At 44.0% G+C, this 20,164-nt stretch overlaps 1 protein-coding gene across 1 annotated transcript; it reads right to left on the bottom strand.

Moving 5' to 3' along the window:
• Nucleotides 1-1,451: 1,451 nt before the first annotated feature.
• On the bottom strand, nt 1,452-14,090 carry LOC115187333 (uncharacterized). The gene is made up of 6 exons (XM_029746403.1): nt 13,988-14,090; nt 13,610-13,705; nt 11,658-11,984; nt 7,530-7,641; nt 3,270-3,377; nt 1,452-1,655 (listed from the first exon to the last, which is right to left on the bottom strand). The coding sequence occupies exons 1-6, from the start codon at nt 14,088-14,090 to the stop codon at nt 1,490-1,492; spliced, it is 912 nt and encodes a 303-aa protein (XP_029602263.1). The 3' UTR covers nt 1,452-1,489.
• Nucleotides 14,091-20,164: the final 6,074 nt, after the last annotated feature.

Below are 20,164 nucleotides of genomic sequence, written 5' to 3'. Positions count from 1 at the left end.
GGTAATGGTATGCAGGACAGGACTGATTACATTAGTAACAGTAAAGGTGATGGTATGCAGGACAAACTGATTACAGTAGTAACAGTAGAGGTGATGGTATGCAGGACAGGACTGATTACAGTAGTAACAGTAGAGGTGATGGTATGCAGGACAGGGCTGATTACAGTAGTAACAGTAGAGGTGATGGTATGCAGGACAGGGCTGATTACAGTAGTAACAGTAGAGGTGATGATATGCAGGACAGGGCTGATTACAGTAGTAACAGCAGAGGTGATGATATGCAGGACAGGGCTGATTACAGTAGTAACAGTAGAGGTGATGGTATGCAGGACAGGACTGATTACAGTAGTAACAGTAGAGGTGATGGTATGCAGGACAGGACTGATTACAGTAGTAACAGTAGAGGTGATGGTATGCAGGACAGGGCTGATTTCTAGATATATTTTATCTGGTTGTTGACGTTCAAGTGTATCCTGAAGAGTTTTTTTGTTTTCACAGTGAGCTGCAGTTACTCAGACGTATATTGCCCACCCATAGGCTGGGGTGGTGGGTCATATAGTAAGGGTCTGTCCCAAAGGGTAGCATGTTCCCTAAATACTGTAGTGCACTACTTTTGACCAGAGCCCTATTGGCCTATATAGGGAACAGGGTTCCATTTGAGACACATCTAAAGACAGACACGGGAACAGGGGGAGGGAGAGAGGGGGAGAGGGACACAGGAACAGGAACAGGGGGAGGGAGAGAGAGAGGGGGAGAGGGACACAGGAACAGGGGGAGGGAGAGAGAGAGGGGGAGAGGAACACAGGAACAGGGGGAGGGAGGGAGGGGGAGAGGAACACAGGAACAGGGGGAGGGAGAGAGAGAGGGGGAGAGGGACACAGGAACAGGGGGAGAGAGAGAGAGAGGGGGAGAGGGACACAGGAACAGGGGGAGGGAGAGAGGGGGAGAGGGACACAGGAACAGGGGGAGGGAGAGAGAGAGGGGGAGAGGGACACAGGAACAGGGGGAGGGAGAGAGGGGGAGAGGAACACATGAACAGGGGGAGGGAGAGAGAGAGGGGGAGAGGGACACAGGAACAGGGGGAGGGAGAGAGGGGGAGAGGGACACAGGAACAGGGGGAGGGAGAGAGAGAGGGGGAGAGGAACACAGGAACAGGGGGAGGGAGAGAGGGGGAGAGGGACACAGGAACAGGGGGAGGGAGAGAGAGGGGGAGAGGGACACAGGAACAGGGGGAGGGAGAGAGAGGGAGAGGGACACAGGATCAGGGGGAGGGAGAGAGAGAGGGGGAGAGGTACACAGGAACAGGGGGAGAGAGAGAGGGGGAGAGGAACATAGGATCAGGGGGAGGGAGAGAGAGAGGGGGAGAGGTACACAGGAACAGGGGGAGAGAGAGAGGGGGAGAGGAACATAGGATCAGGGGGAGGGAGAGAGAGAGGGGGAGAGGGACACAGGATCAGGGGGAGGGAGAGTGTCAGCTGACTGTGTAGATCTATAGATCTGAAGTCTGGACATCATGTGATGGATCTACTGGTCTGTTGGTCAGGTCCTCTATGGAGGTGAGCTGTAGATCCTTCATTTCTACCTCATCCTCCTCCTGCTGCAGCTGCTGTTGGGTTAGAGAGGGGTCCAGCTCCCACGGGTCCAGAACAGCAACTCTAGAGGAGAGACGGGAGTAGAATGGGTTAAAGAAACATAAGTAGATACAAGTAGGGTAGACAATACAGAGAGAGAAGGAAGGGGAGAGAGAGGGGAGAGAGAGGGGAGAGGGGGAAAGAGGAGAGTGAGAGGGAGAGAGACAGAATAGAGAGGGAGAAGAGAGAGAGAGGAAGATAGTGAGAGGGGTTGGGTGAGAGAGAGAGAGAGAGAGAGAGAGAGCGAGAGAGAGGGGGGAGAGGGTAAGGCAGTATAATACTCTGGCTTCAGCTGGACTGAGGTCTGCAGTAAGGCAGTATAATACTCTGGCTTCAGCTGGACTGAGGTCTGTAGTAAGGCAGTATAATACTCTGGCTTCAGCTGGACTGAGGTCAGCAGTAAGGCAGTATAATACCAGCTAACTCATGTCATGTGACCTCCTGGGCCCTGACTACAGATCAACAGACCTGGAACAGACGTACACAAGACTCAGAGGCAGGAAACCATGTTGAGACACACAGGTAATAGATCAAATGTACACTGATATACACTGAGTTTACAAAACATTAAGAACACCTTCCTAGTATTGACTTGTTACTTTTTAACCGTGCATTTGTTGGTTAAGGGCTTGTCAGTAAGTATTTCACAGTTAAGTCTACACCTGTTGTATTCTGCACATGTCACTATGTTTCTGTTGTTGTTGTTTCTGTTGTTGTTGTTGTTGTTGTTGTCGTTGTCGTTGTCGTTGTCGTTGTCGTTGTTGTTGTTGTTGTTGTTGTGTTGGGCGGTGGTCATAAACGCTGGTTCGGAAGAGCTACAGGGCTGTGTGCAGGCTTTTGTTACAACCCGACACTAACACTCTTGATTCAACTTATTTTTTATCTTGAGGACTGGTTGAATCAGGTGGTCTTCAGTGCAGGGCTGGAACTAAAGCCTGCACTCCCTGTACCGCTTCAGAACCAGGGTAGGAAACCAACGTATCTGTATTGAGTAAAAGACAGACTGCAGGGTTTTGTTACAGTCCAACAATAAAAGACAGACTGCAGGGTTTTGTTAGCAGCAAAACAACCTTAGTCTTTACTCTGATAAACCGTGAAATGCTAAGCAAAGAATCATGGGTAATGTAGTTGTATGTACAATTCTTGAGATGAGTAAAGAAATGCTATGTAAATCGACATTGTTATACTGCATTCTCGACATGACCCTCTTTTGACTTCTCAACCCGCCTGGTAGAGCTCTTTCATTTCCAAAGTAAACGTTGTTGTAAAAAAAAAAAGAAGTATTTGAAGTTATTTTTTGAGTCGTTAACAATAGGAATTTAATGTGGAATATTTGTTTCAACATGTTTCTCAAGAAGAGACAGTTAAAGGGTTAATGGGGGTAGATTACAGTTTGGAGATGGACACCCGGGTTGTGTTCAGTGACCAAGTAATTCAAAAACAGGAGTTATTTTTTATTTTGTTTAACCTTTATTTAACTAGGCAGGTCAGAAACAAATTCTTATTTACAATGACGGCCTACCCCGGCCAAACCTGGACGACGCTGGGCCAATTGTGCGCCGTCATATGGGACTCCCAATCACGTCCGGATGTGATACAGCCTGAATAATGTCAAGGTAATGTAGCTTCAGGACTCACTGTTGGCATTCTCCATCTCCGGCTGGTAGAGTGTCTTCATTACACAGTGCTGTACCTGTCTCCACCTCCACACGCCCCTCCTCACACAGCCTAGCTGGGGCTGGGCTGCTACACAGAGACGCAGTTTAACACATCAACCCTGCATCCTAACCACAAACTGGACAGAAACCGGAAGCCTCATTTTAACTCTAACCTCAATCTCCAAGGTAACACGTTAAGATGTTCCAGAATGTGTATATTTCATAGTTCTAAGGTAGCACGTTAAGATGTTCCAGAATGTGTATATTTCATAGTTCTAAGGTAGCACGTTCAGATGTTCCAAAATGTGTATATTTCATAGTTCTAAGGTAGCACGTTAAGATGTTCCAGAATGAGTATATTTCATAGTTCTAAGGTAGCACGTTAAGATGTTCCAGAATGAGTATATTTCATAGTTCTAAGGTAACACGTTAAGATGTTCCAGAATGAGTATATTTCATAGTTCTAAGGTAGCACGTTAAGATGTTCCAGAATGAGTATATTTCATAGTTCTAAGGTAGCACGTTAAGATGTTCCAGAATGTGTATATTTCATAGTTCTAAGGTAGCACGTGAAGATGTTCCAGAATGTGTATATTTCATAGTTCTAAGGTAGCACGTTAAGATGTTCCAGAATGAGTATATTTCATAGTTCTAAGGAAGCACGTTAAGATGTTCCAGAATGTGTATATTTCATAGTTCTAAGGTAGCACGTTCAGATGTTCCAGAATGTGTATATTTCATAGTTCTAAGGTAGCAAGTTAAGATGTTCCAGAATGAGTATATTTCATAGTTCTAAGGTAGCACGTTAAGATGTTCCAGAATGTGTATATTTCATAGTTCTAAGGTAGCAGGTTAAGATGTTCCAGAATGAGTATATTTCATAGTTCTAAGGTAACACGTTAAGATGTTCCAGAATGAGTATATTTCATAGTTCTAAGGTAGCACGTTAAGATGTTCCAGAATGAGTATATTTCATAGTTCTAAGGTAGCACGTTAAGATGTTCCAGAATGTGTATATTTCATAGTTCTAAGGTAGCACGTTAAGATGTTCCAGAATGAGTATATTTCATAGTTCTAAGGTAACACGTTAAGATGTTCCAGAATGAGTATATTTCATAGTTCTAAGGTAGCACGTTAAGATGTTCCAGAATGAGTATATTTCATAGTTCTAAGGTAGCACGTTAAGATGTTCCAGAATGTGTATATTTCATAGTTCTAAGGTAGCACGTTAAGATGTTCCAGAATGAGTATATTTCATAGTTCTAAGGAAGCACGTTAAGATGTTCCAGAATGTGTATATTTCATAGTTCTAAGGTAGCACGTTCAGCATGTTCCAGAATGTGTATATTTCATAGTTCTAAGGTAGCACGTTAAGATGTTCCAGAATGAGTATATTTCATAGTTCTAAGGTAACACGTTAAGATGTTCCAGAATGAGTATATTTCATAGTTCTAAGGTTGCACGTTAAGATGTTCCAGAATGAGTATATTTCATAGTTCTAAGGAAGCACGTTAAGATGTTCCAGAATGTGTATATTTCATAGTTCTAAGGTAGCACGTTCAGATGTTCCAGAATGTGTATATTTCATAGTTCTAAGGTAGCACGTTAAGATGTTCCAGAATGAGTATATTTCATAGTTCTAAGGTAGCACGTTAAGATGTTCCAGAATGTGTATATTTCATAGTTCTAAGGTAGCACGTTAAGATGTTCCAGAATGTGTATATTTCATAGTTCTAAGGTAGCACGTTAACCTCTACGGGCCACGGGGGCAGTATTGAGAATTTTGAAAGAAATATGTGCCCATTTTTAACTGCCTCCTACACCAACTCAGAAGCTAGGATATGCATATTATTAACACATTCGGATAGAAAACACTCTGAATTTTCTAAAACAGTTTGAATGGTGTCTGTAAGTATAACAAAACTCATATTGCAGGCAAAAACCTGTGAAAAATAGATTAAAAAAAATGAGAATTTTGTGACTGTACTATTTAGTGTCATTGTTTTAAAGATACCACAGTGAGAAAGGATTCAGTTCGCAACTCCTACTGCTTCCACTAGATGTCAACGATCTTTAGAAAGTTGTTGGAAGCATCTGTCATGAATACAGACCGAATTAGAAAGCTTACAAGTTGACACGTCATCACTTCATTTTTTGCGCCTGCGCATGAATCTGAGAAGAGTGCCTTTGTCATTATCGTTTATTCTAGACACTTGATAGGTTGTGTGAAAATATTACTGATGTTTACTGATGTTTCACGTTAAAAATGGAACAAAAGATTAGTGCTAAACAACGTTTGACATGTTTAAACAAACGTAAATAGATTATTTACTAGGTTTTCTTTAGCTTTTCGACGTGACTTTACACTGCCCACCTCATTTTGTGGGAGCCTACTGAACGCTAACTATTTGGACATAAATTATGAACTTTGTCAAAAGAAACCACATTTGTTCTGGACCTGGGATCTCTGGCAGCGCCTTCTGATGGAGATAATCAAAGGTAAGGGGATATTTAGAATGTTATTATCGATATTAGATGATGCTAATGCTAACGGTATAGCTTAGCTTAGCTTAGCATATAGCTTATTGTTGTTAGCATAGTACCCAGTTTATGCAAAATGTGATTTCCCAGTAAAGTTATTTTGAGATCTGGCCATTCGGTAGCAATTACGAGATGATAATATATTATTCTTTGAATGACAATATTATAATTTACCAATGTTTTCGAATAGTAATTCCGTGATTTGTAATGCTGGATTCACTGGGTGCATTCGAGCCGAAAAAAATTCTGAATTTCACCGCGACTGTAAATGCTGTTTTTGGATATAAATATGAACTTGATGGAACTAAAAATGCATGTATTGTATAACATAATGTCCTATGAGTGTCATCTGATGCAGATTGTCAAAGGTAAGTGCATAATTCTAGCTAGTTTTCTGTCTGTTGATGCCCTTCTTTGAATTGGCTAAACATTACACGCAGCTATTGTCAATGTACTCTCCTCACATAACCTAACTTTATGCATTCTCCGTAATGCCTCTGAAAATCGGACAGCGTGGTTAGATTTAGGAGATATATCTTTCAAATGGAGGAAAATAGTTGATTATTTGATTTTTTGAAATGATTACTCTTGCAGTTTTGAATTCCCCGCCATGGTCACATGACAATGAATCCCAATACCGGGATAAGATCGGGATAAGATCCTCAACAGGTTTTAAGATGTTCCAGAATGAGTATATTTCATAGTTCTAAGGTAGCACGTTAAGATGTTCCAGAATGAGTATATTTCATAGTTCTAAGGTAGCACGTTAAGATGTTCCAGAATGTGTATATTTCATAGTTCTAAGGTAGCACGTTCAGATGTTCCACAATGAGTATATTTCATAGTTCTAAGGTAGCAAGTTAAGATGTTCCAGAATGAGTATATTTCATAGTTCTAAGGTAGAATGTGTAATGTATTTCCTACTCTTTACTAGTCCCTCATTTCTACCTCTTGTTCCAGGCTTAGTACAATACCTACAGACCCACCTGTTAGTTTGATTTCTACCTGCAGACCCACCTGTTAGTTTGATTTCTACCTACAGACCTACCTGTTAGTTTGATTTCTACCTACAGACCCACCTGTTAGTTTGATTTCTACCTGCAGACCCACCTGTTAGTTTGATTTCTACCTACAGACCCACCTGTTAGTTTGATTTCTACCTGCAGACCCACCTGTTAGTTTGATTTCTACCTGCAGACCCACCTGTTAGTTTGATTTCTACCTACAGACCTACCTGTTAGTTTGATTTCTACCTACAGACCCACCTGTTAGTTTGATTTCTACCTACAGACCCACCTGTTAGTTTCATCTCTAGCCACAGACCCACCTGTTAGTTTGATTTCTACCTACAGACCCACCTGTTAGTTTCATCTCTACCTACAGACCCACCTGTTAGTTTCATCTCTACCTACAGACCCACCTGTTAGTTTGATTTCTACCTACAGACCCACCTGTTAGTTTGATTTCTACCTACAGGCCCACCTGTTAGTTTGATTTCTACCTACAGAACCACCTGTTAGTTTCATCTCTACCTGCAGACCCACCTGTTAGTTTGATTTCTACCTACAGACCCACCTGTTAGTTTGATTTCTACCTACAGACCCACCTGTTAGTTTGATTTCTACCTAAAGACCCACCTGTTAGTTTGATTTCTACCTACAGACCTACCTGTTAGTTTGATTTCTATCTATAGACACACCTGTTAGTTTTGTCACGACACTTGAGGATGTAGACAATGATGACGATGGTCTCCAGGACCAGAAACACAGCAGCAGAGATGGCTCCTATCTTCCAGGCTTCCAGACCTGATTCTGAACAGGGGATGAGAGGAAGAGAGGAGAAGAGAGGAGAGAGAGGTACATTAACACAGCAGCAGAGATGGCTCCAATTGTACAAGCTTCCAAGCCTCAGATTTTTACAATGTTATGTAGATGGAAAAAAGCTGCTCTTAAAATATGTTTTATATGTTCGTGAAAAGAGAGATCAGGGTCCAGAGTAACACAGAGGTCCTTCACAGTTTAATTGATACTACCGCTCAACCTTTCCATATTCATTGTAAGATCTGACAACTGATCTCTTTGTTTCCTGGGGCCTAAAACTAGCAAATCCATTTGTCCGAGCTTGAAAGTAATACATTAGCCGTCATCCTCCTTATGACTGAAACACAGGACACTAGTCTATCTCCGGTTTCTGTAGTGAGACAGCTTGATGTACCAGTACACCCCCTGGACAGGACACTAGTCTATATCCTGTTTCTGTAGTGAGACAGCTTGATGTACCAGTACACCCCCTGGACAGGACACTAGTCTATCTCCTGTTTCTGTAGTGAGACAGCTTGATGTACCAGTACACCCCCTGGACAGGACACTAGTCTATCTCCTGTTTCTGTAGTGAGACAGCTTGATGTACCAGTACACCCCCTGGACAGGACACTAGTCTATCTCCTGTTTCTGTAGTGAGACAGCTTGATGTACCAGTACACCCCCTGGACAGGACACTAGTCTATAGCCTGTTTCTGTAGGGAGACAGCATGATGTACCAGTACACCCCCTGGACAGGACACTAGTCTATCTCCTGTTTCTGTAGTGAGGCAGCTTGATGTACCAGGACACCCCCTGGACAGGACACTAGTCTATCTCCTGTTTCTGTAGTGAGACAGCTTGATGTACAGTACACCCCCTGGACAGGACACTAGTCTATCTCCTGTTTCTGTAGTGAGACAGCTTGATGTACCAGTACACCCCCTGGACAGGACACTAGTCTATCTCCTGTTTCTGTAGTGAGACAGCTTGATGTACAGTACACCCCCTGGACAGGACACTAGTCTATCTCCTGTTTCTGTAGTGAGACAGCTTGATGTACCAGTACACCCCCTGGACAGGACACCAGTCTATATCCTGTTTCTGTAGTGAGACAGCTTGATGTACCAGTACACCCCCTGGACAGGACACTAGTCTATCTCCTGTTTCTGTAGTGAGACAGCTTGATGTACCAGTACACCCCCTGGACAGGACACTAGTCTATATCCTGTTTCTGTAGTGAGACAGCTTGATGTACAGTACACCCCCTGGACAGGACACTAGTCTATCTCCTGTTTCTGTAGTGAGACAGCTTGATGTACAGTACACCCCCTGGACAGGACACTAGCCTATCTCCTGTTTCTGTAGTGAGACAGCTTGATGTACCAGTACACCCCCTGGACAGGACACTAGTCTATATCCTGTTTCTGTAGTGAGACAGCTTAATGTACCAGTACACCCCCTGGACAGGACACTAGTCTATATCCTGTTTCTGTAGTGAGACAGCTTGATGTACCAGTACACCCCCTGGACAGGACACTAGTCTATCTCCTGTTTCTGTAGTGAGACAGCTTGATGTACCAGGACACCCCCTGGACAGGACACTAGTCTATCTCCTGTTTCTGTAGTGAGACAGCTTGATGTACAGTACACCCCCTGGACAGGACACTAGTCTATCTCCTGTTTCTGTAGTGAGACAGCTTGATGTACCAGTACACCCCCTGGACAGGACACTAGTCTATCTCCTGTTTCTGTAGTGAGACAGCTTGATGTACCAGTACACCCCCTGGACAGGACACTAGTCTATCTCCTGTTTCTGTAGTGAGACAGCTTGATGTACCAGTACACCCCCTGGACAGGACACTAGTCTATCTCCTGTTTCTGTAGTGAGACAGCTTGATGTACCAGTACACCCCCTGGACAGGACACTAGTCTATATCCTGTTTCTGTAGTGAGACAGCTTGATGTACCAGTACACCCCCTGGACAGGACACTAGTCTATATCCTGTTTCTGTAGTGAGACAGCTTGATGTACCAGTACACCCCTGGACAGGACACTAGTCTATCTCCTGTTTCTGTAGTGAGACAGCTTGATGTACCAGTACACCCCCTGGACAGGACACTAGTCTATCTCCTGTTTCTGTAGTGAGACAGCTTGATGTACCAGTACACCCCTGGACAGGACACTAGTCTATCTCCTGTTTCTGTAGTGAGACAGCTTGATGTACCAGTACACCCCTGGACAGGACACTAGTCTATCTCCTGTTTCTGTAGTGAGACAGCTTGATGTACCAGTACACCCCCTGGACAGGACACTAGTCTATCTCCTGTTTCTGTAGGGAGACAGCTTGATGTACCAGTACACCCCCTGGACAGGACACTAGTCTATCTCCTGTTTCTGTAGTGAGACAGCTTGATGTACCAATACACCCCCTGGACAGGACACTAGTCTATCTCCTGTTTCTGTAGGGAGACAGCTTGATGTACCAGTACACCCCCTGGACAGGACACTAGGACACTATCTCCTGTTTCTGTAGTGAGACAGCTTGATGTACCAGTACACCCCCTGGACAGGACACTAGTCTATCTCCTGTTTCTGTAGGGAGACAGCTTGATGTACCAGTACACCCCCTGGACAGGACACTAGGACACTATCTCCTGTTTCTGTAATGAGACAGCTTGATGTACCAGTACACCCCCTGGACAGGACACTAGTCTATCTCCTGTTTCTGTAGGGAGACAGCTTGATGTACCAGTACACCCCCTGGACAGGACACTAGGACACTATCTCCTGTTTCTGTAGTGAGACAGCTTGATGTACCAGTACACCCCCTGGACAGGACACTAGTCTATCTCCTGTTTCTGTAGGGAGACAGCTTGATGTATCAATACACCCCCTGGACAGGACACTAGTCTATATCCTGTTTCTGTAGTGAGACAGCTTGATGTACCAATACACCCCCTGGACAGGACACTAGGACACTATCTCCTGTTTGACTAGTGTGGTAAACCAAAGTGTGTAAATGGTAAACCAAAGTGTGTCCTTGGTTTACCGTTGTTATGTAGAATATTGTTAGAATGTCCGTTGGTTCGTGTGAGTACCTGTGCTGTGTTGTTTTGGCTTTCGTGCCACGTGTTTTGTGCAGATGATTACGGGTCTCGTAGTTATAAGGACACAGTTACCTGTTGTCAGTAGTTATAATACAGGATACAGTTCCCTGTTGTCAGTAGTTACAGTATAATACAGGATACAGTTACCTGTTGTCAGTAGTTACAGTATAATACAGGATACAGTTCCCTGTTGTCAGTAGTTATAATACAGGATACAGTTCCCTTTTGTCAGTAGTTATAATACAGGATACAGTTCCCTGTTGTCAGTAGTTATAATACAGGATACAGTTCCCTGTTGTCAGTAGTTATAATACAGGATACAGTTCCCTGTTGTCAGTAGTTATAATACAGGATACAGTTCCCTGTTGTCAGTAGTTATAATACAGGACACAGTTACCTGTTGTCAGTAGTTATAATACAGGATACAGTTCCCTGTTGTCAGTAGTTATAATACAGGATACAGTTCCCTGTTGTCAGTAGTTATAATACAGGATACAGTTCCCTGTTGTCAGTAGTTATAATACAGGATACAGTTCCCTGTTGTCAGTAGTTACAGTATAATACAGGATACAGTTCCCTGTTGTCAGTAGTTACAGTATAATACAGGATACAGTTCCCTGTTGTCAGTAGTTACAGTATAATACAGGATACAGTTCCCTGTTGTCAGTAGTTACAGTATAATACAGGATACAGTTACCTGTTGTCAGTAGTTACAGTATAATACAGGATACAGTTCCCTGTTGTCAGTAGTTACAGTATAATACAGGATACAGTTACCTGTTGTCAGTAGTTATAATACAGGACACAGTTCCCTGTTGTCAGTAGTTATAATACAGGATACAGTTCCCTGTTGTCAGTAGTTATAATACAGGATACAGTTACCTGTTGTCAGTAGTTATAATACAGGATACAGTTACCTGAGTTGTCAGCGCCTGTAGTGACCTCCACCACCTCATTGGTCTCTCCTTGCTCTTCCTCATTGGCCATGGCAGGAATGTCCTCCACAAAGTTATCCAGCGTTGACGTGGCCTCATCAGGGTCAAAGTTTAAAAGGTTGTCCTTAAACGTGATGATCTTGTTGGCGTCGTTCGACTCCAGATCCACATCCTCCAGGATCTCCTCCCCTCTCATGGTGTTGCTCTCCGTCTCTCCCCCAGGATGGTGGGGGCTGAGTGGGCTAGCGGGGTCCTGAGAACCCCCTGGTATGGATCTCATGGAGCTCTCACCTGGGTCCAGCAGCACTTCTAGAGGAGGGGTCAGATATTTGGCACACATGTGTGAATGAGAGTGAGAAGGCCCAAAGCTGAGTGTAGGGGGACTATAGAGTGGACCTATGGAATGTAGGGGCTAAAGTATAGATGTGTGTGTGTGTGTGTGTGTGTGTGTGTGTGTGTGTGTGTGTGTGTGTGTGTGTGTGTGTGTGTGTGTGTATGTGTGTATGTGTGTGTGTGTGTGTATGTGTGTGTGTGTGTGTGTGTGTGTGTGTGTGTGTGTGTGTGTGTGTGTGTGTGTGTGTGTGGAGGAATCTCAGTCAGAACGTAAAGCGCCTTCACACCCCTTGATGTTTCCACATTTTGTTGTGTTACAGCCTGAATTAAAAAATTATTAAATTTAGATTGTTTTTATCACTGTCCTACACACAATACCCCATCATGTCAAAGTGGAATTATGTTTTTAAAAATGTTTATGAATGAATAAAAAAACGATAAGCTGAAATGTCTTGAGTCAATAAGTTTTCAACCCCTAAATGAGTTCAGGAGTAAAAATGTGCTTTAACAAGTTACATTCTAAGTTGCACGGACTCACTCTGTGTGCAATAATAGTGTTGAACATGGTTTTTGAATGACTACCTCATCTCTGTACCCCAAACATACAATGATCTGTAAGGTCCCTCAGTTGAGCAGTTAATTTCAAACACAGATTTAACCACAAAGACCAGGGAGGTTTTCCAATGCCTCACAAAGAAGGGCACCTATTGGTAGATTGGTAACAAAAAAAGCAGACATTGGATATCCCTTTGAACATGGTGAAGTTATTAATTACACTTTGAATGTTGTATCAATACACCCAGTCACCACAAAGATGCAGGCATCCTTCATAACTCAGTTGCCGGAGAGGAAGGAAACTGCTCAGGGATTTCACCATGAGGCCAATGGTGACTTTAAAACAGTTACAGAGTTTAATGGCTGTGATAGGAGAAAACTAAGGATGGATCAACAACATTGCAGTTACTCCACAATACTAACATAAATGACAGAGTGAAAAGAAGGAAGCCTGTACAGAATACAAATAATTGCAACAAGGCACTAAAGTAATACTGCAAAGAATGTGGCAAAGCAATTCACTTTTATCCTAAATACAAAGTCTTATGTTTGGGTCAAATCCAATACAACACATTACTAAGTACCACTCTCCATATTTTCAAGCATAGTGGTGGCTGCATCATGTTCTGGGTATGCTTGTAATCATTAAGGACTCAGGATAAAAAAAAAATGGAATGGAGCTAAGCACAGGCAAAATCCTAGAGGAAAACCTGGTTCAGTCTGCTTTCCATCAGACACTGGGAGGTTAATTCACCTTTCAGCAGGACAATAACCTAAAACACAAGGCCAAATCTACACTGGAGTCGCTTGAAAATGGTTGTCTAACAATGATCAACAACCAATTTGACAGAACTTGAAGAATTTTGGAAAGAATAATGGGCACAATCAAGGTGTGTAAATCTCTTAGAGACTTACCCAGAGACTCCCAGCTGTAATCGCTGCCAAAGGTGATTCTAACATGTATTGACTCAGGGGGTTGAATACTTATCTAATCAAGATATTTTAGTGTTTTGTTTTTCATCTTAGAATGTTCCACTATAGTTTACCTTGGTTCTCTGTTTGACTGGTTTCTGGTGTCTCCTCTTCAACGGCCTCTCCTCCTTCTCCTCCTCCTGCTTCACCTCCCAGCTGGTCTGCAGCTCCTACCACCACTCCTTCATCTCCCTCCTCCTCTTCCACACTCTCTCCATCCCTTTCCTCCTCTCCCCCTATTGCCTCACCCCCTGCCTCCCCAATCACTACTTCAGCTCCAGCCTCTTCCTCCTCCACAACCACCACACTTTCCTCCATCCTTCCCTCCTCTCCCTCTCCTCCCACCACCACCTCCTTCCCTCCCTCCTCTTCGACTGGCTCCCCCACTACCGACTGAGTAGTATTCATTTCCTCATAGTCTTCCACCCCCACCTCCCCACCTAACCCCTCACCTCCCTCAGCTTCCACCTCCACCTCCCCCTCTCGCTCCTTCTCTCCTCCAGCCTCCTCAGTCACAGTCTCCTGCTCTGTCTGCACCTCGTCCTCCTCCACCATTTTGGCTGCTCCTTCCTCCTCTATCGCCTCCTCCTCTCCTTCTGTCTCCTCTACATCTACCTCTCCTCTTCCCTCCTCCTCCTCCTCCTCTTCTGTGAGGGTAGTTTCCTCCTCCTCTTCTGTGAGGGTAGTTTCCTCCTCCTCCTCTTCTGTGAGGGTAGTTTCCTCCTCCTCCTCTTCTGGGAGGGTAGTTTCCTCCTCCTCCTCTTCTGGGAGGGTAGTTTCCTCCTCCTCCTCCTCTTCTGGGAGGGTAGTTTCCTCCTCCTCCTCCTCTTCTGTGAGGGTAGTTTCCTCCTCCTCCTCTTCTGTGAGGGTAGTTTCCTCCTCCTCCTCTTCTGGGAGGGTAGTTTCCTCCACAACCTCTCCCTCAGTGAGGGGAAAAACAGGGGCCTCCACTAGTTGATCTTCCACCTCCTCTGCTATACTCTCCTCCTCAGACTCAGCTGCTGTCTCTCCCAGCACCTCCTCTCCCCCCGCCTCCTCCTCTACAGACACAGGTTCAGTGGCCTCCCCTTCTCCTCCAACCTCCACCTCCTCTTTCACCACTTCAGTCACAGCATCCTCCTGTTCTCCTCCCTCCTCTACCTCCACCACCTCCTGCTCTCCTCCTCCTCCTAACTCCTCCTCCACTCCATCCTCTACATCAACCACCACCTCCTTCACCTCCCCTTGTGCCTCCTTCAGCACCTCTCCCATGGCGGCCTCCACCACCCTCTCTAACAGCTCCTTAAGCACCTCCTCGACCCCTGGCTCCTCGGCCAGCTCCGAGGCCTCCTGCACGGCGTCCTCCCCCTCCTTCAGGCTGGGCGTAGCTACCTCCGGGAGCACCTCCTCCTGCTCTGGTTCCGGAGGAATCTCTGGTGCCTCTTGTAGGGTTACTTCCATAGAGGGCAAGGTGGACGTTGACAGGTCTGCATAGGGAAAATACACATATATTTTACATATATAAATGTATTTTATAATATACAGTACCAGTCAAATGTTTGGACACACCTACTATTTCAAGGGTTTTTCTTTATTTGGACTATTTTCTACATTGTAGAATAATAGTGAAGACATCAAAATGATGAAATAACACATATGGAATCATGTAGTAACCAAAAAAAGTGTTAAACAAATCAAAACATTTGTTATATTTTATATTCTTCAAAGTAGCCACCCTTTGCCTTGATGACAGCTTTTCACACTCTTTTTATAGTTCAAAAGATTCTTACATATATTTTACACGTATAAACATATTTTATAATATATATTTATATTTCAAAAGGTTGATAGTGAGAAGTCTGTGTGGGAGTGGACAGGTCTGTATGGAGAAATACAGCTCTATAGTATATATGGAGGGTGTAGAGGATACTGATGCAGCACGTCTGTACACTAGTGGTTGGGTTGGACGCTGGCTCTTTGTTGGCTTGGGAGAGAAACGCCAACAGTAAAATATAATTAGTACTAGTTTCTAGTTTGACTAGCTAGTATAAAGTATTGTGTTGCCTGACTCTCGCCATTCTCTCTGCTGGAAAAGGCTGAGTTGATATAAATCAACTGTTTTGGTTTATTGTCTTTCGAACAAGTAAGGAAAATGTATAAATGTTATATTGTGTAGATAAATCACATTGCGTTCATGACGGGGTGTTTCAATTGGAGAGGACTAGAAGCAAACAAAATATGGGTTAATATCACCACATCACAGTCCATGGACCACACACTGATGGGCTACAACTAAGCACCGTTATTTATTACTATGAATAATTAATTACAGTTAGATAACATCACAGTAGAGACACAGTAGAAAAACAAGAGAGAGTAGAAAACAAGAGAGACAGTAGAAACACAAGAGAGAGACAGTAGAAACACAAGAGAGAGACAATAGAAAAACAAGAGAGAGACAGTAGAAAACAAGAGAGACAGTAGAAACACAAGAGAGAGACAGTAGAAACACAAGAGAGACAATAGAAAACAAGAGAGAGACAGTAGAAAACAAGAGAGAGACAGTAGAAACACAAGAGAGACAGTAGAAACACAAGAGAGAGACAGTAGAAACACAGAGAGAGACAGTAGAAAACAAGAGAGAGACAGTAGAAAACAAGAGAGAGACAGTAGAAACACAAGAGAGACAGTAGAAACACAAGAGAGAGACAGTAGAAACACAGAGAGAGACAGTAGAAAACAAGAGAGAGACAGTAGAAAACAAGAGAGAGACAGTAGAAACACAAGAGAGAGACAATAGAAAACACAGAGAGAGACAGTAGAAAACAAGAGAGAGACAGTAGAAAACAAGAGAGAGACAGTAGAAAACACAGAGAGAGACAGTAGAAACACAAGAGAGAGACAGTAGAAACACAAGAGAGAGGCAATAGAAAACAAGAGAGAGACAGTAGAAAACAAGAGAGAGACAGTAGAAAACACAGAGAGAGACAGTAGAAACACAAGAGAGAGACAGTAGAAACACAGAGAGAGACAGTAGAAAACAAGAGAGAGACAGTAGAAAACAAGAGAGAGACAGTAGAAAACAAGAGAGAGACAGTAGACAACAAGAGAGAGACAGTAGAAAACACAGAGAGAGACAGTAGACAACAAGAGAGAGACAGTAGAAAACAAGAGAGAGACAGTAGAAACACAAGAGACACAGTAGAAAACACAGAGAGAGACAGTAGAAAACAAGAGAGAGACAGTAGACAACAAGAGAGAGACAGTAGAAAACAAGAGACACAGTAGAAAACAAGAGACACAGTAGAAAACAAGAGACACAGTAGAAAAACAAGAGAGACAGTAGAAACACAAGAGAGACAGTAGAAACACAAGAGAGACAGTAGAAACACAACAGTACGTAAGAACACAAACATTCTCATTAAATTCTCACCATATACTCACAACATTCCCAAGAGGTCCCCAATCCATCTTACCTTGAGCCTTGCATTGACGTATCAGGTAAACAACAATCAATCCTTTCAGAAAACTGGAATCCATTGTGTCAGAACAAACACACAGAAACACCCCAAAACTAACTCCAATCACACTCCCCGCTGTCTCTCTTCCTCCTTGTCCAGTCAGTGTGTATGTTTGTCCAACAGAACGTGCTGAGCTGACACCCCTGGGAAATCAGACAGTAAGATGTGCAGGCCAGGGTGGGTGACGTGTGTGTGTGTGTGTGTGTCTGTGTGTGTGTGTGTGTGTGTGTGTGTGTGTGTGTGTGTGTGTGTGTGTGTGTGTGTGTGTGTGTGTGTGTGTCTGTGTGTGTTTGTCTGTGCCTGCATCTGTGTGTGTGTGTGTGTGTGTGTCTGCGTGTGTGTTTTTGTCTGTGTGCGTGTGTGTGTGCCTGCATCTGTGTGTGTGTCCGTGTGTGTGTGTGTGTGTCCGTGTGTGTTTGTGTCCGTGTGTGTGTGTGTGCTCGTCTGCATCTGTGTGTGTGCGTGTGTGTGTGTGCCTGTATCTGTGTGTGTGTCCGTGTGTGTGTGTGTGTCCGTGTGTGTGTGTCCGTGTGTGTTTGTGTCCATGTGTGTGTGTGTGTGTGTGTGCTCGTCTGCATCTGTGTGTGTCCGTGTGTGTGTGTGTGCTCGTATTCATCTGTGTGTGTCTCTCTCGCTCTTTCTCTGTGGAAGGGGGAAAAGTGTCATGCTGGCGTGAAATGCTGGTGTGGTTCTTACTAGCAGCGTGGCAAGGCCTGGATGGCACATCACACAGGTCCTGAACCATACTCTAATCATAGGACTGCTGTGAGTTAGAGAGGTTACAGTAGAGATAGGACTGCTGTGAGTTAGAGAGACTACAGTAGAGATAGGACTGCTGTGAGTTAGAGAGGTTACAGTAGAGATAGGACTGCTGTGAGGTAGAGAGGTTACAGTAGAGATAGGACTCCTGTGAGTTAGAGAGGTTACAGTAGAGATAGGACTGCTGTGAGTTAGAGAGGTTACAGTAGAGATAGGACTGCTGTGAGTTAGACAGACTACAGTAGAGATAGGACTGCTGTGAGTTAGAGAGACTACAGTAGAGATAGGACTGCTGTGAGTTAGAGAGGTTACAGTAGAGATAGGACTGCTGTGAGTTAAAGAGGTTACAGTAGAGATAGGACTCCTGTGAGTTAGAGAGACTACAGTAGAGATAGGACTCCTGTGAGTTAGAGAGGCTACAGTAGAGATAGGACTACTGTGAGTTAGAGAGACTACAGTAGAGATAAGACTGCTGTGAGTTAGAGAGGTTACAGTAGAGATAGGACTGCTGTGAGTTAGAGAGGTTACAGTAGAGATAGGACTGCTGTGAGTTAGAGAGGTTACAGTAGAGATAGGACTGCTGTGAGTTAGAGAGGTTACAGTAGAGATAGGACTGCTGTGAGGTAGAGAGGTTACAGTAGAGATAGGACTCCTGTGAGTTAGAGAGGTTACAGTAGAGATAGGACTGCTGTGAGTTAGAGAGGTTACAGTAGAGATAGGACTGCTGTGAGGTAGAGAGGTTACAGTAGAGATAGGACTGCTGTGAGTTAGAGAGGTTACAGTAGAGATAGGACTGCTGTGAGTTAGAGAGACTACAGTAGAGATAGGACTGCTGTGAGTTAGAGAGACTACAGTAGAGATAGGACTGCTGTGAGTTAGAGAGATTACAGTAGAGATAGGACTACTGTGAGTTAGAGAGGTTACAGTAGAGATAGGACTACTGTGAGTTAGAGAGACTACAGTAGAGATAGGACTGCTGTGAGTTAGAGAGGTTACAGTAGAGATAGGACTACTGTGAGGTAGAGAGGTTACAGTAGAGATAGGACTGCTGTGAGTTAGAGAGACTACAGTAGAGATAGGACTACTGTGAGGTAGAGAGGTTACAGTAGAGATAGGACTGCTGTGAGTTAAAGAGGTTACAGTAGAGATAGGCCTGCTGTGAGGTAGGGAAGCTACAGTAGGCCTGAACGTAGAGATAGGGCAGGTAGAATGGACACAGTCCCCTTAAACCATCGGAGAGGCTACAGCAAGAAAATATGTAGAAATAGAGTTGGTAGAATGGACAGTCTCACATCTTTATAGGTGGGGCAGGAGGGTAGGCCTGAATGCAGAGATAGAGTTGGTAGAATGGATAGTCTCTCATCTTTATAGGTGGGCTGTGGGGTAGGAGAGTGAGGAAGGCAGACCTGAATGTAGAGATAGGGCTGCTAGAATGGACAGTTGCCTAGATGTAGAGATAAGGCTGCTAGAATGGAAACAGTTGCCTAGATGTAGAGATAGGGCTGCTAGAATGGAAACAGTTGCCTAGGCATTGAGATAGGGCTGCTAGAATGGACACAGTTGCCTAGACGTAGAGATAAGGCTGCTAGAATGGAAACAGTCACTAAATCCACGAAACTGTGGATGGTGATGGCACTCCCCATATCTGGGTTCCATTCCAGTTCCAGTTTCTGTGTGTTGAAAGTGGGAAGGTCCGTTCTAGTCACCATGTCTCTAAGTTCCAGGCCCTGTTTGGAGAGAGTGTTGGGGAGGTGGTGGTAACTAACATCTGTCATGTTAACTAATATCACCATATGTCAATCACATTACATAATAGACCTACCAAGAAGGGTCATGTTACTTGTCTGTCCAGCACAGCTCTATCTCCTTCTCCTGATTTCAGTTATAACGTGAAACGACATCGACATATCAACATACAGTAATCAGCAGTCAGTTGAAGTCTGGATGTTGTACTGATTTAGTTTAGTCCGCAGACCAAACTGAATCAACATTCATAGACCTGTAGGCCCTCTGCTTAGGGTCCAGATTAGTTCCTGGCCTGCACTTACTGCTCATTGTAATCATATTTTTAACGATGGATTATAGAATTGATTATGACTGTTAATTCAGGTCTGTAAACGCCAGCAGCTGCCACCTCCACTGTGTGTCTGTTTCACAACCAGGCAAGGGATGTGTGTTTAAAGGGATAGTGCGAGATTTTGGCAAACCCTTCTCTACTTCCCCAGAGTCAGACGAACTCATGGATACCATTTTAATGTCTCTGCGTGCAGGTTGAAGGAAGTTTAAGGTAGTTCTGCGAGCCATTGCTAACTGGCGTTAGCGCAAATGACTGAAAGTCTACAGGTACAGCTAGCATTATCCCTCGCACTA

This window comes from Salmo trutta, unplaced genomic scaffold, assembly GCF_901001165.1.
Source record: "Salmo trutta unplaced genomic scaffold, fSalTru1.1, whole genome shotgun sequence".
NCBI lineage: Eukaryota > Metazoa > Chordata > Actinopteri > Salmoniformes > Salmonidae > Salmo > Salmo trutta.
This window is presented reverse-complemented; position numbering and strand designations above follow the sequence as displayed.